The sequence below is a fragment of the Lipomyces tetrasporus genome, assembly GCF_029532465.1.
Source record: "Lipomyces tetrasporus strain NRRL Y-64009 chromosome Unknown POJ06scaffold_10, whole genome shotgun sequence".
In the NCBI taxonomy this organism is placed as follows: Eukaryota; Fungi; Ascomycota; class Lipomycetes; order Lipomycetales; family Lipomycetaceae; genus Lipomyces; species Lipomyces tetrasporus.
The window spans coordinates 829,191-849,556 of record NW_026611605.1 but is presented as its reverse complement, the minus strand read 5'-3'; the positions used below and the strand labels follow the sequence as shown (position 1 = coordinate 849,556).

At 48.9% G+C, this 20,366-nt stretch overlaps 9 protein-coding genes across 9 annotated transcripts; 4 read left to right on the top strand and 5 right to left on the bottom strand.

Annotated features, from left to right (window-relative positions):
- Positions 1–94: 94 nt before the first annotated feature.
- On the bottom strand, positions 95–2,230 carry POJ06DRAFT_26456 (uncharacterized protein). The gene is made up of 3 exons (XM_056189014.1): positions 1,862–2,230; positions 1,578–1,810; positions 95–1,521 (listed from the first exon to the last, which is right to left on the bottom strand). Exons 1-3 carry the CDS (start codon positions 1,890–1,892, stop codon positions 178–180), a joined length of 1,608 nt encoding a protein of 535 aa, XP_056041437.1. The 5' UTR covers positions 1,893–2,230; the 3' UTR covers positions 95–177.
- Positions 2,231–2,869: 639 nt separating this feature from the next.
- On the top strand, positions 2,870–6,091 carry POJ06DRAFT_214568 (uncharacterized protein). The gene is made up of 2 exons (XM_056185500.1): positions 2,870–3,275; positions 3,334–6,091. Exons 1-2 carry the CDS (start codon positions 2,933–2,935, stop codon positions 5,736–5,738), a joined length of 2,748 nt encoding a protein of 915 aa, XP_056041436.1. The 5' UTR covers positions 2,870–2,932; the 3' UTR covers positions 5,739–6,091.
- A 26-nt stretch (positions 6,092–6,117) lies between these two features.
- On the top strand, positions 6,118–7,816 carry POJ06DRAFT_26422 (Endonuclease/exonuclease/phosphatase). Its single transcript, XM_056188985.1, has 2 exons — positions 6,118–6,439; positions 6,500–7,816. Exons 1-2 carry the CDS (start codon positions 6,306–6,308, stop codon positions 7,752–7,754), a joined length of 1,389 nt encoding a protein of 462 aa, XP_056041435.1. The 5' UTR covers positions 6,118–6,305; the 3' UTR covers positions 7,755–7,816.
- On the bottom strand, positions 7,816–8,665 carry POJ06DRAFT_26425 (3-hydroxyanthranilic acid dioxygenase). Its single transcript, XM_056188989.1, has 3 exons — positions 8,440–8,665; positions 8,203–8,356; positions 7,816–8,149 (listed from the first exon to the last, which is right to left on the bottom strand). The coding sequence occupies exons 1-3, from the start codon at positions 8,548–8,550 to the stop codon at positions 7,878–7,880; spliced, it is 537 nt and encodes a 178-aa protein (XP_056041434.1). The 5' UTR covers positions 8,551–8,665; the 3' UTR covers positions 7,816–7,877.
- A 1,850-nt stretch (positions 8,666–10,515) lies between these two features.
- POJ06DRAFT_26405 (uncharacterized protein) lies at positions 10,516–12,101 on the top strand. The gene is made up of 3 exons (XM_056188967.1): positions 10,516–11,061; positions 11,121–11,709; positions 11,768–12,101. Exons 1-3 carry the CDS (start codon positions 10,865–10,867, stop codon positions 11,975–11,977), a joined length of 996 nt encoding a protein of 331 aa, XP_056041433.1. The 5' UTR covers positions 10,516–10,864; the 3' UTR covers positions 11,978–12,101.
- Positions 12,102–12,187: 86 nt separating this feature from the next.
- Positions 12,188–12,936, bottom strand: POJ06DRAFT_303434 (uncharacterized protein; the record flags this gene model as incomplete). The annotated part of the gene is made up of 1 exon (XM_056190803.1): positions 12,188–12,936. Exon 1 carries the CDS (start codon positions 12,797–12,799, stop codon positions 12,188–12,190), a length of 612 nt encoding a protein of 203 aa, XP_056041432.1. The 5' UTR covers positions 12,800–12,936.
- Positions 12,937–13,290: 354 nt separating this feature from the next.
- POJ06DRAFT_285814 (uncharacterized protein) lies at positions 13,291–13,974 on the bottom strand (the record flags this gene model as incomplete). The annotated part of the gene is made up of 1 exon (XM_056190208.1): positions 13,291–13,974. One exon carries the CDS (start codon positions 13,972–13,974, stop codon positions 13,513–13,515), a length of 462 nt encoding a protein of 153 aa, XP_056041431.1. The 3' UTR covers positions 13,291–13,512.
- A 1,750-nt stretch (positions 13,975–15,724) lies between these two features.
- On the top strand, positions 15,725–17,967 carry POJ06DRAFT_270795 (POT family-domain-containing protein; the record flags this gene model as incomplete). The annotated part of the gene is made up of 3 exons (XM_056189465.1): positions 15,725–15,837; positions 16,175–16,416; positions 16,472–17,967. The coding sequence occupies 3 exons, from the start codon at positions 15,725–15,727 to the stop codon at positions 17,965–17,967; spliced, it is 1,851 nt and encodes a 616-aa protein (XP_056041430.1).
- Positions 17,968–18,250: 283 nt separating this feature from the next.
- Positions 18,251–20,011, bottom strand: POJ06DRAFT_26355 (casein kinase II regulatory subunit-domain-containing protein). The gene is made up of 4 exons (XM_056188898.1): positions 19,581–20,011; positions 19,334–19,522; positions 19,169–19,278; positions 18,251–19,112 (listed from the first exon to the last, which is right to left on the bottom strand). Exons 1-4 carry the CDS (start codon positions 19,828–19,830, stop codon positions 18,534–18,536), a joined length of 1,128 nt encoding a protein of 375 aa, XP_056041429.1. The 5' UTR covers positions 19,831–20,011; the 3' UTR covers positions 18,251–18,533.
- Between the last annotated feature and the right edge of the window lie 355 nt (positions 20,012–20,366).

The following is a 20,366-nucleotide window of genomic DNA, read 5'->3' as shown; positions in this document are numbered from 1 at the left end:
TCGCTTAGCATTGGTTCAGTAGATATGTTTTAGCCTCAATGCTTTGTCTTTTAAGGAGTGTTCACATGCGCTGTGCCAATCACTGTAAACTAGTTGAGCACAATTTTAGGTGAATCATAGTCTCCGAGACACGGTATGCTCGCATTAATTCGACGTTCATTCATGTAGAATTTTATCTTAATAATCATAGAGAGCCTTTGCCTCTAAGCCTGAGATTCCTTTTCCGTTACGAGCGACTGTATCCTCGACCGCAATTCTCGCATTGTAAACGCAGTCATTTACCGACACACCCAAAAATGAAGCGCCAGTTAGAATAAGCTTGCCGTTGAACTGCGCCAGCACAGCCTCATGAATTGCCCGCAGATTTGCATGATGGCCAACGACATACTGTGGGATACAGTTTTCCTGGAACGTGGCCTGTGCGAGCACCGGCGTTTCATTCACGCCTATTTGGCGTGAAATCAGTTGTCTCGCGAGCGCGATCGCCTTGTCGTGTTGTTTGACGGGCATTTCTTCGTTCCACCAATGACCGCCTAGCATGACAGTGAGCTTGGTACCGTCGACAGAGTCTTGAAAGCTTCCGGGAATTGCCCCCTCGCCGTGGTCTCGAGAAACGGCGTCAGAGTCGAATACGACACCTAAGGCGCGCTCAGGATTATCTTCCCGAGGAACGGCTTTCGGAAGGAGATACCCGAAGCCGGTGACGGGGAGTAACCGGGGTTTGCTAAAAAATAAATTGACCACGTTCACAGAAACGGACGGAATTTTCCGTAGAAGCTCTGCCAGCGGCGGTTCAGTCAGCTCAGCCAGTGTCCTTGACGGTAGAGCTGAGAAGACGTGTGAGTATGTATGTGCTCCCTTAGCTGACGTGACTGTAATTCCATCAACAACGTTTTCCAGATGCCGAACTGGATCATCGTATCGTACTGTGACATTCCCCGATTTTAAAACTTCTTCCTGTAGTCTATCAACTAGAGACTGCATGCCGTGCCGGAACGAAACAATACTGGTGCCCTGCAATGAGTCCATAAATTCCTTATTATCTTCGAGCAATGCTTTCAAGTGCTCTTTATGCCTCTCAGAGTATGGATCTTTGGTCTCCAGCGTCGTCCGCCTCTTCCAAATTGGCAGCACACTTCCCCAAGTCGTTTCTCGCTTCCATAGGTACTCCAAAATACTCTTTACACTCAAGAGGTTTATATCACCTGCATATATCCCGTGAATGGCTGCAGATATCAAGCGTTCGGTTATGCGAGGACCAAACCTCCGCGTCATAAAGCTACCGATCGATTCGTCATTGGTCTCGACCGCTGCTTTGGGTCTATTCTGTCGAAACGGCTCACGTAGCACTTCGAGCAGCATGCCTCTGAACAATGGTTGTGAGAAGTAAAATTGCAGCATGGATGGAACCGAATATGGAATCATGTTTATTCTGCCGTCGTAAAAAATGTATCTATTCTTGGCAGCACGAGATTGTTTCGGAACGAGGATGAGCTCGTCTATCAAGTTTAGTCGCCGAATCTGCAAAAATGTTACAACAATTGCTCTCGCTAAACAAAATCCTATAATAAACTAACCAGATCGAAAATATTCACAGAGCTGACTCGTTTACTGACGCGAAGCGTCCTCGGACCATGCTCGAATAGAACGTGATCGTCGCCTGTGTTACGATGGGCACTCGGCAGCACAAATTGAGTGCTCTGGATATATCCGCCGAGTCGTTTCGAGGACTCATAGATAGTTATCGGGACATGGCGCGGCAAAGCGCGGGTGAGGTAGTACACGGTCGAGAGACCGGAGATTCCACCCCCTTAATGGATGCCAGTTAACATTTAATCCCGACAATGGACGTGTGACCTACCGAGCACCGCGACAGATCGTATCGGGCTCATGGGAGAGCGATTACGCGAGACTACTCCGTTGCGTGTGAGCCAGAATGCGAGTCAGAATGCGTACAATCGCCGTAAAACAGGGTGGTCAAGGCATTGATGTTTAGCTGGATGGAATCCAGTTGCTGAATCCCATTCGTGCTCCTAGCCTTGGGCTGTAAGTCGTATCGAAGCACAGCCTACCTATTTGCCCAAAATCGTTGGATCTGTCTTAATAATTCGACCCTTGGTTACGTTCACTACCGAATTGACCCTCGCATAGGAGTTGCTTGGCTTACAATCAGAACCAATTATATTGGTAATGGCAACCGATGTGGACTAACTTGAGCAATAGAAGTAAGAAGTTCATTCATTTTACGCTTATCATAATCGTCCCTGTATTTACATGATTTACTACGAAAATTGGATATTGTAAGTCGCCCACAGTTTTCTCGAAGGGATTTTACATTGTTCTGGGACACGTTGCTTAGAGCGCGAGTCTCGTCAGTGAGCGAGACAAAAATAATGGGTTCGGTACGAAACACTTGGAAATTGTCATTTGTTATCTCCGGCGTGATTCCGGAATATCCGGGGGATGCACATTGCAATGCTTTCGAAAGTCATTGAAAGTTTCTTTAGAGCAACTGCCATTGGGGCTCACTATCACCACCCAATGGCACGTGCCCTTGACGGGTCGAGACTACTGTGAAGCCAGAGCCTGTTCAGGGTTGTGTAGGTACGCAGCAAGTAATAGAACGCATAGTCTGTGGCCGGTAATTAAATTGTACATGGAAATAGACAATCTGTGCTGTATCTATCTTGTTTTCTTGTTCAGCCAGTAGTGGTGGACATATCTGCTTTTAATGCTGAGCTGAGTAGAGTAGTGAAGACAAAGAGTCACCCCGAGAACGACTGGGTGACATCTGTGGGCGTGTTGGGCAGGGCGGTGCATAGGCGGCCTTCGACACTCCACAACTTACAAGGACCGTACTGGCTTGCACCGTTCGCCTCTGCTCTCCTCAGACCACGACTCCTTGTATCTGGCTCAATTATCCTCACCCGTCATGGAGCCAGGTATTCCGCTGACGGACCTCCCCGGGGGACGTGTGTCTCAGTCGCCCTCTGCGACGTACTGTTCTCTCACAGCGGAGGAGACGGCTGCTCGTCTGCACACATCCCTCGAACGCGGCCTTGAGTCGCCCCAGGACGCCGCCTACCGACGCGGTATCCACGGTCTCAATGAACTGGCCGACGACAAAAAGGAGAGCTTGGCGTGGCGGTTTGTCCAACAGTTCTACGAAAATCCGCTAATCCTGTTGTTACTGGCTTCGGCTGCGGTTTCGTTTTTTATGGGCAACCTCGACGACGCGATTTCCATCACACTCGCGATCCTGATCGTTGTCACCGGTATGCTTCGCTCAATTGCAATGGTGATCGTATGTACAGCCACTAACGTGTACTGCAGTCGGATTCGTACAGGAGTACCGGTCGGAGAAGTCGTTGGAGGCCCTCACACGCCTTGTCCCGCATCATGCCCACCTAGTCCGGGGGAAGACCACCTCCACCATTCTAGCGACCACTCTCGTCCCGGGCGATCTAGTGACGTTTTCTATTGGTGACCGTATACCTGCTGATGTCCGTATCACCAATGCGGTCGACCTGCAAATCGACGAGTCCAATTTGACTGGCGAGAATCGACCAGTCCAGAAAACAGTGGAGACTATCGATCCTTCTAAGTATCCGTCCATCATCCCGGTCAACGAGCGACGATCCTGCGGCTTCATGGGCACGCTCGTTCGCGATGGTCGTGGTAGTGGTGTCGTCATTGGCACAGGTAAGTCAACTGAATTTGGCCAGGTTTTCGCGATGATGTCCGATATCGCAAAGCCGAAGACGCCCCTGCAGCAGAGCATGGATAAGTTGGGCAAGGACTTATCTTATTTATCGTTTGGTGTTATTGGATGTATCTGCATGGTTGGTGTAATCCAGGGCCGTGGATGGCTCGAAATGTTTACTATTGGCGTATCGCTGGCCGTCGCTGCTATCCCTGAAGGTCTCCCTATCATTGTTACCGTCACTCTCGCCCTTGGTGTCCTTCGAATGGCGAAGCGCCGTGCGATCATGCGGAGGTTGCCATCAGTCGAGACACTGGGGTGTGTCAATGTGATCTGCAGTGACAAAACCGGTACTCTCACCATGAACCACATGACTGTCACCAAGGCCTGGACGTTCGATATGACTCAGCCGTTGGAAGTCACTGATGGTGTCTCAGCCGAAGCGAACTATGCGCTCTTAAACGCCTTGCTGGTTGGATCTAACTGCAACAACTCCGTCTATGACCCAGAGGAACGGAAATTCCACGGTCCGCCAACGGATATTGCTCTCAGTGAAGTCCTAGAAAAGTTCCAGATGGAAGACGTTCGGCCTACACGCGTTCGCACTCACGAAACTCCATTCTCGTCGTCCAGAAAGTGGATGGGTATTGCCAGCAAGGTGGGCGACGCGTCCTCAGCCGCGCCAGCTGCCATCCACGTTAAGGGAGCCTACGAAGTTATTCTCAATTTTTGTGATGGCGTCCTGACCAACTCCAATAAGACTGTCGCTCTCGACTCGGCTGCCAAGAGGAAGATTATTGATGCTGCTGAGCTAATGGCTAAGGAAGGTCTTCGCGTTCTTGCATTTGCGCTCGGAACTGGTGACACTACTGAGAACCCATCCGGACTCACGTTTGCTGGAATGGTGGGTATGTACGACCCACCTAGGTCAAATGTCACTAAATCGATCTGGAAACTTGCCCAAGGTGGTGTAAAGGTCATCATGATAACTGGTGACAGTGAAGTCACTGCCGGGACAATTGCGCAACAGATTGGTATTCCTCTCTTTGGCGGCACTGGCAACGAAAAAGCGATCATGCGTGGAGAGTTGATCGAGAATATGAGTGAGTTGGAACTTCAGGAGGCGATGAGCACTGTCACTGTTATCGCTCGCGCCACGCCGGAGCACAAGATGAAGATCGTGCGTGCGCTCCAGTCCAAGGGCGATGTCGTGGCGATGACTGGAGACGGCGTCAATGATGCCCCGGCGCTCAAGATGGCTGATATTGGTATCAGTATGGGAAACATGGGCACCGATGTTGCGAAGGAGGCTTCGGATATGATTCTTACAGACGACGATTTCTCTACAATCTTGTCGGCGATCGAAGAGGGTAAAGCTATTTTTTCCAATATCCAGAACTTCCTTACGTTCCAGCTCTCCACCTCCATTGCGGCTCTGTCACTCGTAGCTCTGGCTACTACTATTGGTCTTCCGAATCCCCTGAATGCCATGCAGATTTTGTGGATTAACATTCTTATGGACGGTCCACCAGCTCAATCTCTCGGAGTTGAGCCGGTGGACCCGGAAATCATGTCTCGTCCACCACGTCAGCGCGACGCCAAGATTCTCACAGCGAAGTTATTCAAGCGCACCCTCCTGTCCGCTGCGTTCATTTTTGTTGGTACTATGTTCATCTATGTTCTCGAGATGAAGGACGGCGTTGTTACCGCGCGCGATACGACAATGACTTTCACCTGCTTCGTCTTCTTTGATATGTTTAACGCGCTCGGCTGCCGATCGGAGTCGAAGAGTATCTTCGAGCTCGGACTCATGTCGAATAAGATTTTTAACGCCGCTGTTGGTGGGTCGATTCTTGGACAGATGGCAGTCATTTATACACCCTTCCTTCAGCGGGTGTTCCAGACCGAAGCTCTCGAAATCCGGGATCTCCTTCTTATTGTTATGATATCAAGTACGGTTTTGATCGCCGATGAACTAAGGAAATTCGTCAGCAAGCGGAAAGGATGGCCAGTTGGATACAGTTTGAACGTGTAAATATGTCGAGGAGTTTCTCAATGATTTTTTTTGTGAAGCAATCCGGTGGTGGGAAATTTAGCATGATGGGTGCTACATGGTATTTCAAAAATTCGTTATATATAAAAGGTTTGTCACGATATAGGGCAGCGTTGGTTTAAAGGTTTTGTTGGCATTTGGTGTTTTATTCTCACGATGTCGCTACTATCAGCGCGACTTTGACCGGAATAATGTTGTCCGTTCTGTGTTAGAATTTTGATTGTGCATCTAATCAGTCGCTTTTCGTTGTTGTCGATGTTTTCATTTGTTCGTTTCATGCCTTTGTAACAGTTATTTTGTTTAACATAAGCCGAGGTCGTTCGTGTCATCGTTAATCTGGGTCTAGCATTTGGGTATGCGGCTGGAGAACTTTTCAGGGGTGGCGTAGCGCTAGGCAGTATAGTCCTTTAGGAGTTGGGCGCGCAACATCATCTTGCTCCCTCCAAACTTTGTAAATACCGCAGCCGTACGTCCCGCCTGACCCCAGCCGGCAAGTCGATCTAGAAATTTTTATATCAGTGTATCATATACGCAGATACGACTGGGGTTATGATGTCTGGGGTGTCGCTGCTTCCTATGGCCCCGTCGCCCCGGTCGTCAGAGACGTCGGTTGCGTTTGGCGGTGACCTGCGCACAGTGGGATCAGGCGGCCTCGAATTTCGCATGCTCACGCTGAATTGCTGGTATGTCCTTACTTTTAATATGCGTGTAAACGCAGGATAGTAATGCTAACGCAATTCAAGGGGTCTAAAGTACGTTTCCAAACTCCGGGAGCCGCGTATGCGCTTCATCGCGAATGGATTGTCGGTGTCGGACGCCGACATCGTGGCTCTTCAAGAATGCTGGGTAGCCTCGGACTACGAATATCTGCGCCAACAAACCCATAAACGGTATCCTTATGCAAAGTACTTTTATAGCGGGATCATAGCTGGGTCAGGACTTGTTCTATTGTCCCGGTTTCCAATAGAATCGGTCAGTATGACGCCGTACACTATCAACGGCCGTCCTAGCGCGTTCTTCAGAGGAGATTGGTATGTCGGAAAAGGAATTGCGAGCGCTATAATACGGCATCCGTCGGGGATCGCGATCGAGGTTTTTAATACTCATATGCATGCGCCGTATGGGCCAGGTGACGCGTCGTATGTGTGTCATCGCACATCCCAAGCGTGGCAAATTGCGAGGCAAATTCGCGCGGCGGTGGAGAGGGGCCATTTAGCTATTGCGGTTGGCGATTTTAATTCGAGACCAGACAGTTTGACATACGCTTTGCTCACCCAACGGGCGGGGTTACAAGATAGCTGGACAACTGTGCATGGTTCCAGTACGGAGCATATTCTTGCTGCGTCGCTAACCCCAGAGGAGCAAATTACCACTCTCGGCGTTACATGCGACTCGCTTCTAAATACCTGGCGCGCTGATCAGGACATATCTGAAGCGAAGAGACTAGACTATTGTTTCCATGCCCCGCACTTGTCGACAGTGGACGCTGTGAACGTAACGTTCGTCGACAAACTGCCCGGCCTGAACGTCTCTGCGTCGGACCACTTTGGCGTATCCGTCGTGCTGAGGATACTACCTAGCGCAAGATCCAAACTCGCGTCTGGACAAGAGCAAGTAGAGGAGGGCGCGCGACCTCCGAATTTACCTATCGCGAGTTACCAATCGATTTTGGACGTCATAGCCAGCTACCTGCCGACAGCACAGGCACAGCAGTATTACCGGCTACTCCACTTTTGGGTGTCAATTGTGCTCGTCGTGGCGTTACATTTGGGTATTTTCTGGGTAAAAGAAGGATGGCCCGCGTTCCTGGTCGTGTTGGGGTCCACGGTGATTGCGGTCACGGGCGTGATCGACGGCATGCTTGGGTTTTTGTTTGGCCAGAATGAGTTGCGAGCGTTAAAGGAGTTTGAAGAGGAAGTTAGGTGGGAAATGAAGAGGATGGAGGATTTGTTGAGCGGGACGTATGAGAACGTTGGCAGCGTGGGTAAGCCGAGGTGACATAGAGGTGACATAGAGGTGACTGGAACACCAGATATAGCTCTGCAATTCTGTTTCCGTAATAGAAAAATCTATTGATTTCCCCACCGAACCGCCCGACTCACACACGTTCCACTCAAACATCTATTTAACGTCGCATAGCGTCCCACAGTTCTTACATGTCCGCTTCTCAATATCATCCGTAAAAGCAAGCACCGCATCCTTAATCTGGGTGCCCAAATCCGTACAATGAAACGCGTCTTCATGCACAATTTCCCTGCAGTTCTGACAATACCAACGTAGTTTGTCGACAGAATCTTTAGGGCGGAGCTGTTCTATCACGATGCCGATCGTGTCTGTAAATCTGACTGGGTTGTGAGGTACGTTTTCTGTAAGGCATCGGGTCATTAGCAATGCTTCCGGTTCAGAGCAGGATGGGTCGAAAGCCAGTGAAATGCAATGGACTTACCTGGTAGTAAGAACATATCGCCTTCGTTAATGTGGATATCCCTGAACTTGCCCTCATCGACGACCTTAAGCAGCATTTGCCCTTTGTATTGGTAGAACCATTCTGGCGTTTGATTGATATGGTAATCTGTTCGTTTGTTCGGTCCGCCAACGATCTACCAGAACAATGTTAGCACAATTTTTTCTAGAAGATAACCCGCTTTTCTATTGCAAAGGAGGAAGAAGTGACTGGCCGTACCATCACGGTATATCCACCCCGATAGACGCAGTAATTATTAATTGGTGGCTTCAGAAGATGTGAATTCTGAGCGAGCCATTTCGGCAGATTTAGAGGCATTCGTAATGGCATTCTGGCAGATTCCCACTAGTATCAGGACTCGACAGTGTAGGAATGCAGTGGATTACACGATTGACAATATGCTGAATACTGTGGAGATACTGGGAGGGTCTGACCTGTGTGGAGGGTTGGGCTGACATGTGGCGGTGAGCCGCACCAATCTTTCGCAAGAGAACGCGCATCTATGCCTCCACAACACAACAATCCTCATATTTCAACCAAAACATCGCTTTCAGAAACTATTCAAGTTTCCTAATTGAGCAGTGTAATTCATTATATTAGTACATTTTAGAATGAGAAACTAATATACTGGCCTAGGTCGGAGACCACGAGGTATCCTCCTGAGGCCCGCTTCCACCACCCCCGCAATGGCCTGACTCTCGATCAGCGGTCGCAAATACTACGTTATCTCCTACTAGGTTGGAGACCTGAAGCAATTGGGGCAGAATGTGGTGTTTCAGCTAGAACAGTATTTTCTATACAGTCTAATCTACTCCGATATGGCAGTGTCAGGAAGCCATACTTCCGGCAGCTCGGCCGGGCCCGGAAGCTCTCTCAAGCCGATGAGAATGCGCTTTTTGAATACCTTCTATCTCAAGGATGGCGTCAGCAGGCGGAATTGGTGTGGTGGCTACTGTAGGAACGTGGAGTTCTAGTGAGCCAGCCTACAATTTCCGTACACTGAGGCGCAACTGGAGCCGGAAGGAGCTACGACGGATCTCTCTAAACCGCAGGGACGCCCAACGCCAGGCCTATCTTGATGATATTCAACGTTGCTGCAGATGATCGTGTATTTATAGACGAATCTATATTCAATGAGAAGACCGGCTGGAGGCACCATGGATATGCGCCAATTGGTGATGACGCTCGGTATCCTGCAGATCTACGGCGAGGTGATACTTGGTCTATCTGCGCGGCAATGACATTAGATGGTTGGTTGCCATGTATAGGAGTCAAGAACGGATACTATTCTGCAGAGGATTTTATATTATGGCTACGACAACATCTACTACCTGCGGTAAACCGGCGCGGACGCTGTCCCACTGTGATTATTATGGACATTGTGTCGGTTCATGTTGGTGCGCAGGTTGAGCGGATCATTGAGGCTGAAGCCCATCTAATACGCTATCTTCCGCCATATTCGCCAGATTTCAATCCGATAGAGCTTACATTCTCTGTTTTAAAGGCGTGGATGAAGCGGAACTGGGTCTTTCTACGCCACACATGTGACTCCTACGGCGACTTCCTACATCTGGCTATCCGGGAGAGCCGGGCAGATCGGTATGCCAAACGCACAAAACAGTCTTGTTGGAGTATATTTTACATAGTTTATTTGACTACCATACACCGGTCTCAATACAAACTGACAAATAGCTTGGTGTAAACTAGTGGATGATTATTGTTTAAAGGATGTCGATCTCTCAATTGGCATGACCACTGTGCGAGTTAGCAATGAGGTTATGCCAACCTATAAGACTCTGACATGAATAGTCGAACCTAGAACGGCTAAACTAATTCAAGATGCTGCTGGTGTAAAATATTATCTCCATCTCATAGAATTGATATAATTGGATTGTTCATCCTTATCTGTGATCCTTCACTCATCCGCAGCTATCATCATTGGTTATATGACCATAGTAGATAGTGCAATCAGTTTCCATTAGAATCTGACGAATCCAAGTGATCTTTAGGAAGTCATTTACAGAGATTCATCGAAAGTGATTGCTATGTTACTAGCGGAGCCGTTTTCGAGTTAGTGTGACGGTAATTTTCTCTGCGGCGAATAGGGCCGATAAGAAAAAAATCGCAGAACACAAGTTTGGGATCCAGGATCCGGTCTTGTGTAATTCAGAGACTGCACGGTATGTCTGAGCACTAACAATTTATGCCCTTGAAATCCAGGATGGCGAGTGCGACATGTCCCAAGCTCACGCTAATTATTTGGCACGTTTTTTGAGCCCTAAACCAAGATTGCCAAGATTGACTAGGCTTCTACGATCACAAGAACGCGCGATCATAAATAAGAGCATAAGAGCAGTCCGCTCAGCAACGTGACAAGATATTTCTCCATTACCTAAGTGTGTACATCTCGCTCTTCACATTGTTAACTCCTTCGGAAAAATGGATGCAGTTTTCCCGGGACGTCCGCGATCTCCTACGGTTATACGTCGCGTGCAAGACCGACAACCGCGTGCAACAGCGACACCCCCAGATCGACACCCGTGAACAAAAGTCCTTCGCCGTTGCGTAATCTATCAGATGAACACTCGTTAAGCTTGCGCGTTCGCCGGAATCCACAGCATCGAAAACGGATATATCGAGCGCGATGTCAGTTACACTTTCAACGGAAAAGTCTCCAGTCCCAGACGAGGAATCGCTTTCGAAATTTGACAAGGCACTCGACCTTTTGAAGAGCAATCCACCAGAGCAGAGATTAGATATTCAGATGCCGTATTCCCAGTTTTTGGAGTTAGACGAAAGCTGGTCTAAGATAAAGTCTGAGCTCTTTCTAGACGACAAGAGGTATTAGCCTACGAGATGCGTTTGTTTCCAGATATTAGCTCATGAGTTCGATATTGTAGCTACCCACGCTTGTCATACAACAGTGTCACTGAGACAGTGACTGTGGTGACTATCCCAAAAAGCCTGCATGAAGTTGCGGCTTCTGAGCTTAGGCATCAAGCCATGAACAGTATTGAGGAGTATCTCTCTCATCACAGCCCCGAAAGCATAGGCAGAATTGTGGATGCTGGATCTAGCGATGTACGGGGATCTGGTGGCGGCTATGAACATAGCGTGAAACAGGCAGACGGACTATTCCAATATATTGGTGGAGGTGCCCGCCTTGCGACGGTCGCATTTGAGGTCGGGTTCAGTCAGAACTATGACTCCCTTCTCGCTAACAAGGACATGTGGATCCAAGGCTGTCATGCGAAAGCCTGTGTATTGATATGCCTTAATGAATCTCCGCGATTCCGAAATCCTACACATCCCTTTGAGAATGTTGGAGACGTCGCAGGAGAAAAAGAAGCAATGAATCTGCATGCGGATGCAACTGTACCCTTGGACGGCTCGTACTTCCCTCAGATTCGTTATCGCGATCACGTTTGGGCCGGAGGGGTGACAGAGGCATTCATTGAAGTCTGGCGAGCCGATGGCCATGAGAAATTCGTGAGTAATAGCATCATGGATCAGGTGTGGAGGCTAGCTGCTCACAGTGTTATTTTAGCCCCTGATTGAAGACAGAAGGCCCCATCACAATCTTACGGCAACACTTGGCCTTCATGTGAGTGAATTTTTTCAAGGCGATGCGTGGCAATCTCTGGGAATCGATGATTTCATCTTCCCTTTTAATGGCCGTCTCTATTTGATGCGACTTAGGACGGGAATGGTCGCGATGGCAGGATCGAGGTTTGCCGATTTCATTACAATGCAATAATTCCGTCATTTTCGCGTTGTCCTTCTCGCTGCTTTATTGCTCTGTTCTCCTCGTTGCTTTGTGGCTTTGTTCTCATTTTTTATATATATACATGCAATCAAAGTCCCGGTGTCGCTCGCATATTCTTGGTCATGAAAACTGGCACTACAGCATCATATCATCCTTGAGCTTGAAAGCGCGAACACATCAGGAGCTGTGCCTAAATCACTATTATAAGAACTTGATAGTTATATGTAAATTGTAGTATAACTTATGACATAAAATTCGGTCACTGTAACCGTCGTTACTCGTCAGCAATTGGATGTCACGTCTCCCACTGAATCGCTGACCCTGCTGGGTGAGATGTGCCGAATGTGACACATAATTCGGCACGTTTTGAGCCGTAAACAGATTGAGTAGGCTTATACTATCACAAGAACGCGCGATCATAAATAAGAGCAGTCCTTCTCGAACAAGGACATGTGGACCCAAGGCTGTCATGTAAAAAGCCTGTGTATTGATATGCCTTAATGAATCTCCACGATTTCGAAATCCTACTGATCCCTTTGCCCCACCCAGATCATTTAACACTGCAGCCGCCTCATTAACTTTAAGCTGCCGATAGTACGCTTTAAAAAGGTGGAGCTCAGCTCGGAAACCACGGGCAAAACCATCTGATATCCCGACCTGAACAGCTCGCTGATACATGGCCGAGATACCATCCTCCATCTGTTGCAGTTCGCAAACAGACCAATCATTAAAGACAACATCTGTAATGGACCCGATGAGCGACAGCCGCTTCGCGTGAGCCGCAGTGTCGTGACGCTTCAGCTGCGCCCCCATGTTTAGTTTGTCTATATTTAGTTTGTTTATTTTAGTGTTTGGTCGAGTATATATAGAGGGGTTTGTCCACTAAAAGTCGAGAAAGAAGTCCTTGTATTCTTGTACAATAAGAATATATCTTGTCCAGTCCAGTCTAGTGCAGTTCCAGTCCAGTCCAGTCCAGCGTGGTTACAACATCTCTGGCATGTTGCCATTTGGTTCTCCGATCTGAATTCCGTGTATTCGATATCTTCCAGTTGAAGAATAGGGCCAGGATATCAGAATCGTCCTCATCGGCGTCAATCGGGAATTGCGTTGCTGCGACCTTGAAGAGCTCGTGGTGTTCTGTGGTCCTGCGGTGGTTGTCATGAAGCTCTGACTGCTGAGCCGCATCATCGCAGCGTCATCGCGAGACGCACCGGCCTCTCAGATATCCAAGGGGCCAAAGTATCGGCGTCCTGTTGTCGGGAGTTCCGACATGGAGTCATGAGGACGACTCATGATCAGTCATGGGCTCTTGCCTACGCAGGTGATGTCGGGTTGAGAGTCAGCAGACGACATCTGGCTTCTGGCAGCCCCGAACGGGAGTGGTACAAGGCCTAGACGGCCATACAAGCAGTGTACATAGCTAAACCTTGTCTGTAGCGGAGTCCACGGATATAAATTGACGGCCCCGCTCCTTGTTGTATGCTTCAAGAAATCGGATCTTGTTTTCCGCCCCATCAAGTTCTAGTTCAAGTCTTGCTGTCCTCGTGCTCTTCCGCCGTAACAGTGGTGCTCTGTAAAGGATAATTGGAAGCGGATTTGTATGGCTTCGTATATGGCATTTGACCCGGAGAATGCAGCGGCAACTGCGGTTGCATGAGATAGTCGGGATAGATATGATTTTGTAAGAAGTATTCCCGCTGTTCCCTCTGCACCTCACGTCGCTCATTTCGCTCCTCTCTGCGCTCCTGCTTCTCCTCTAAAGCCTCTATTTGATCAAAAACTCGTTGTTGAAGCATTTGTTCTTGCATCCGCTGTTGCATCTCGGCCAAGCGCTCCATTGTAGACCTAGTCTGTTGTATAGCAGTCTGCTTGGCTGGTTGCCGAGAGAGACGATTTATGTTGCCTTGATTCTGCTCCCAATAACGCAGTAGCTTTATCGGTGGCAATTGAATTGTCGCTTCACCGCTGGCAATGGAATTAGACCACATCTCGCTGAGGTGCCGTGATATTATAATGACGAGAAGGATCGGTAGGCTCAGGAAACAGAAGTTATTCTTATTTGTACAATTATCATCTCTGCAACGCCAACGCTCCATTAGCTGACGTTGAAAATCACCAGCTATACGGATTGCATCTAGGCGAGCTGTATGTACTTGTACGCGGTGTTTACACTTCGCGTCCATTTAATTCAGCTCACTTTGGGACAGTCGTATCATATGCTTCACACTTAAATCATTACCAATTGCGAAAATAGCGACTTGGAGCGGCTGTTTGTCGGCTGAGCCAACCTTGCGTGCCCTGTGAACTACCTGCAATGAGAAGTTAGTGGACCGCTATATACCATGATGCAATACTGGCACTGGAAACTGTATTGGAGGATACAGGGATCGTTAGATGGTCTGCCAAGTGGATTATTAGACAAGCAGACAGGAGACAATAGACATACTTTAGATTTTGTTCATTTTCTCGAGACAAGGTCACAGTGACTTGCTGCAATTAATATTCTTCCTTGATCAATACCTTTCATCTTCTGCAGCAACTCAGTGATTAAGTATCTAAACGTCAATTATCTTAGTGCTGGTGTTGACCTTTTTAAGTCGCCAGCCAGACTCGCTTACACGGATTCAGTTTCAGGATGGAAAGGCATGACTATGTCCGCCAGTAGCCGAGCCGCGGCCGCATGGGAATTTAAGCTCTAACCGGGGGGCCATAAAACCATGCATAAGGTTGGATGCTTATCGCGATATCTGGCGCGCATGAAAATTTTGCAAGCACAGCGGCATCACAAAAGCGGGGAGGGCCCAAGAAAGTGATGATGGCGCGCCGCACTTCGGGTGGTTGCAGTACCGGCCATCGCACAAGCTCAGGCCCACGATCGCACAAAAACGGTTTTCCGACGGTAGACCCGAATTGCCGACCGCCGCCAAGAGCCGCGAACCCTGCGCCGCACGCTTCTCCGAGATCCACGGCCTCACTGAACTACGGACCATGCAAAATTTTCGTCTGCTCATTTGTTCTCCAAGAAAGGGCGCGAGATACTGTAGTTTTATCTGTGGTGAAGGAGCAGTTAGGGCGCATTGCAATAGCCAAGGTTAGGGTAGGTCCCTGGCAGAAAACATGCATGTCATGAGAGTTGCGCCTCTTTCAACGCCCAATGCTTGTGCGCTTACGCCGGCTTTGTTCACGATTAGCGGCTGATCCGCTGAGCCTCCGCTATTCGGACAGCTAAACCGCCATTATATCATCTTGTATCCCTTTGACTTCCGCGTGCTGCCTTGTCCCTGAAAGTAAGCGAATTTCCATTCTTCTTCTTTATCCGGGACTTTGCTTTTAGGTGCTGCGTGTATTTGCATTTGCGCAACGTTGAGGCTATTGGAGAAGCGCGGTCGTCGGCAGTGAAGTAAGCACGTTGAGCAAGCAACAACATTATTTATTTGCATTGAAATCTGCGAATTTGCTGTTGCAGGTATCGGCAAAAGTCAGCCACTACCTTTAATTCGATCAGTACATTTGCCATCGTACCATACTAGGATTAAGGTTGTCGACCTCGTGCGGCACTGTCTAAACCGCATATCGCCACACTGTCTATGCTTCCATCGCCTGTGCTCTCTCTCTAGACATCTGCAAATTGTCGTTCATACGTTTAGCTATTTTTGTGGTCCTGCGCTCTATGTACCCGCGGTGGTGTACTGTGTACTGACTACGGTGTCCTCTAGACAAGTACGACTGTCGTCGACCATGGCCGGCCGCATCTCTCGCCCTTCGAACACTGGGTATCTACCGCTCCCGTCCGACGACACCGAGGCCGACTCAAATTCGTCAAACCTAGACACATTCTCCATCACGAGAAGGTACGTTATCTTTACCTTTTTTCGCGAGCGAAGTTTTGGGATTTCTCGTTCCTTCAATTGGCGGGTGGGACTGTCTCCGCTGGCGTTGGTTATCAGTGTCGCGTGGTTTTTGGACTCCTAGTCTGCGCGTGTCCTCCTTTGGTCGCCGTTGCCAGTCACACTTCCACTGTCGCTACCTCGCACACGACACAAGGACTCGGTTCTGTCCTTGTATGGGATTGATATATAAGGACCGTTGCCCGCCGGTCTTCATAACTTCCTCTCCACCCGCGACTCCCACCCGCTGCGTTCTTACATTCTTGTCATATTTCTTCATGACTGACATGACTGAAAAAAGTCCCCACTCCGAGGAAGTATCAGACCACCCTCTTGCGACGAAGAAAGATATCAATGGTGATTCAATCGTTGACGCGGAGCGCGCGCTTCCCGTCTACGACAACAAGTACACGGATAGCTCGGTCTCTGATGAGGAAATTTCGGAACACGATCTGCGCACTCTGCGTCGTGTTGCTGACCGACTTCCCCCTGCTGCATGGCTTGTCGCTATCGTCGAGCTCTGCGAACGGTTTACCTTCTATGGTGAGTTGGGGTTGTTGGATATTCCTTGTTTGGATAATACTGACAACAAGGACAGGTCTCACGGGCCCATTCATGAACTATATGCAGAACGCGCCTGGCGGCCTCCGCCCTGGTGCCATCGGTCTTGGCCAGAGTAAGGCCTCGGCTCTCAATTACTTCTTCCAGTTCTGGTCTTACGTTACTCCAATTCTTGGTGCCGTCATTGCTGACCAGTACTGGGGCAAGTACAAGACTATTTCCGTCTTCGCTGGCATCTACGCGGTTGGTTTGTTGATTATCTTCACGACCTCACTTCCTGTCGCCATTGACAGTGGTGCATCTCTCGGTGGTCTCATTACTGCCATGATCGTCGTCGGTCTCGGAACCGGTGGTATCAAGTCGAACGTGTCTCCGTTGATTGCCGAGCAGTATACAAACACGAAGCGGTACATCAAGGAACTCAAGACTGGCGAGCGTGTCATTGTTGACCCGTCTGTCACTATCCAGTCCTTGTTCATGATTTTCTACTTGTGCATTAACATCGGCTCGCTCTCTGCTATCGCTACTACTGAGTTGGAGCTCCACGTCGGATTTTGGGCCGCGTACTTACTTCCGTTTGCGTTTTTCTTCATTGGCATTTTCGCCTTGATTATTGGCAGACCATACTACGTCAAAAAGCCTCCTCGTGGCTCTGTCATCCCGAATGCCTTCCGTATCCTGTGTATTGCCAGCACTAAGCGCAAAATTATCGCTGCTAAGCCGTCCTATCGTGCCGAGCACGGTATGTCCGCCGTCCCCTGGACCGACCGCTTTGTCGACGAAGTCAATCGCGCTCTCATCGCGTGCCAGGTCTTCGTGTTCTTCCCAATCTACTGGGTGGTTTATGGCCAGATGATGAATAACTTCATTTCGCAAGCCGGTGAGATGGACACTCACGGCATCCCGAACGATATTATGCAGAACATCGACCCCATCGCGATCATCATATTCATCCCCATCTGTGACTCGTTCGTGTATCCGTACCTCCGCAGAGTCGGCATTCCCTTCAAGCCCATCACCCGGATTTTCTTCGGCTTCATCTTCGCGGCTATCGCCATGGCTTACGCTGCCATCGTCCAGCACCTGATCTACACTGCGGGTCCTTGCTACGAATACCCGCTCGCCTGTGACGCGTCCGAAGGCGGCCTGATTCCGAACAACGTCCACGTCGCGATTCAGACCCCGGCGTACTTCTTCATCGCCATGTCCGAAATCTTCGCCTCGGTAACCGGTCTTGAATACGCATACACAAAAGCCCCTTCGTCTATGAAGTCCTTTGTCATGTCAATGTTCCTGTTGACCAACGCTTTGGGTTCCGCACTCGGCATAGCCATCTCGCCCACTGCGAAAGACCCCGACATGGTCTGGACCTACACATCCCTCGCGATCATCACCGCTTTCTTCGGTTGCGTGTTCTTCCTCGTTTTCAGACGGTACAACAAGGATGAGGACGTGCTCAACAACCTCGACAATGAGACCTTCGATGAACTGGTCGAGCATGACGCGCAGGGCACTTTGAACACCACTGCTTAAAGATCCGCTGTGTACACTATTACATTCAAATAACTGTCTTACATTCAAATAACTGTCTTTTGTTGCTGGAGTTGGGTCAAATTTTCGTTGGCTTTGGCTTTTTGTATATGACTTTTTAGGTCTAACTATACGATGGTTTTTGTGGTTTAGTATGTAGTGATGGCTGACCAGTGAGGTGTGATTGTAGCATCATCGAGTGGGGATTTTAGATATATCGTGGTATCGTTAGGTAAAAGCGAACTACATTGAATATGTAATATATCTATACAAAATATGATAACTAATTGAAAATCAAGCGAATCCGCTTTTGAAGTTAATAATGCATGGAAGTTAATTGTTACGGCGACAGTTACAGACCACGATACACAAAGCAGTTTTTACATATTGTACACGATGATTAATATAACACCAAACACACATAATCGCAGCGCGCGAACAACAAAACAAAATAGGACCAACGGAAAGAAATGATGCGTAAAACACAACTTTCATGCTTCATCAATCTGCGTCTTCGTTCAAATGTTCTTTACTTGGTTTTAATACCCCGTTTATGTACTTCGTGACAGTCATATTCCCAACTCACTTACGTCTCTCGGCCGTTCCCGCAACCATCGCATCCGCGGTCCCGATTTCGACCGTTCGGATACTTTGAAACCGAATAGGTGCATGTCATATATGTCCCACTTGTCAATATCACTCTCTGTCGTCGTCGTCACGGCCGTGCTAGTGGTAGTCGTAGTATCGTTTCCGTCTCCGTTCGTGTTCTCGGTCTCGCCGCCGGATTTAGGTTGCCCGCCTGCACCGGTGGTGGTCGTCGCACCGCTCGTTTTGGAAGCATTCGTTGTGTCGTCGTTAGGTTTTTCCGGCGCAGAAGCCGCGAGGATCTTCACGCTTGCGACACCGAACGGACCAGGAATGTCGGTATATGTTTTCAAAAACAAGCCGGCAAAACTAGTCCCAAAGTACGCGCCGTCGACCTCGTTCTGTTCTTTGCCGATGGGGGAGTATATGTCCGCGCATGAAGGACAGTAGAGCTTGACGGTGTCGTTGCCAGGGAGATCGCTTGTGCCGATCGGCAGAACCGGAGTTTGGTGGCATAGGTATCGTGGGCATGTGCCGAAATGCTGGAGATCGTATTTTTCGGCCTAGTTGACGAATTAGACTTCAAATTTTGCCAACAGACTAGGAATAGGCAACTTACCATTATTGTGAGGCCGGATCGTGTGAGGAGAAAGCGTGCGTGTATTAGACCGTATAGCTGTTCGGCGGAGTTTTCAATGACCGGCATATTCGGCAGTCTGGACGATTCATCTATGCAGACGTCAACCCAACACATCACACCGTACCTCACCGAAACCGAATTTACCTGGATCTGGATCGTAGTCGAGAATCATATCGAGCGCTTCCTTGTAGAACGGGACCAGTGAACTGAGGCCCGTCAGATTGAAATCGTCTTCGATGAAATCCTCTGTAACTTCAGCGAAATATTCGTGCCCGCGCATGGAACAAAAACTTGATATCCATGTCTCTATTTCTGATCGCGACGAGCCGGATTCTTTTCCTCATCAGTCTTGCCCAATTCCGAAACGCTATGTTTGACTTAATTGACGTACCATAATATGACTCCTCTTCCTCAAACTCCTGTTCTTGCTCCTCTTGCTCGTGTTCCTGTTCTTCCTCTTCCTCCTCCTCTTCGTCCCGCTCATCGCCTTTCCCACCATACTTCTCCACACCCTCCATCATACTATTTTCACCATATGGGGCATTCCCAGCCGCGGTACTGCTCTCACTCATACCTTCACCCGGAGGAAACTCCACCTCTTCCTCATTCTTGCTCCACAGCTCACTGCTCGCATTCGACATGTTAATCCGTGCTTTCCACAATTATGCCGTTATCTGCCCCCGACGACGTCGCTTTCGGTCGCACGCACTCTACTGTCGAGATCGTCAAGGCAAAACGATCACCGTCCTCTTACTTTCCGTCAAAATTGAAACGCAGCAATATCGATGGGTGGGCGATATCACGTCGGAGTTGCATGTACTATTTCGATCAAACCATCCAAGATCGATCCCTGTCAGGTTCCGAGCCCGGCCCTGTCTCGTGCAAGAAGTACGAACACTTTTTGACCCGTGCACTTTTGCTGGGTCGAACGTGTAGGCCTTGCACTTTCCAACCACAGCTAAAAAATATCCGATTCGAGTAACGTCCGAGGTATACTGATCGTATTATCCACCGGTAGGGACTCCTACTTGGTAATCGCTGTTCGGCGCCAGGATAGTGATGCGGTCGGGGAGTTGTATGTGCGGCCGAAGTGAGGTTGGATAAGTTACTTGGAGACTGCGGCAGGGTAACTTTGCAAAGTTGCGAATACTTGATGGTTTCGGCAATGTTGAGAACA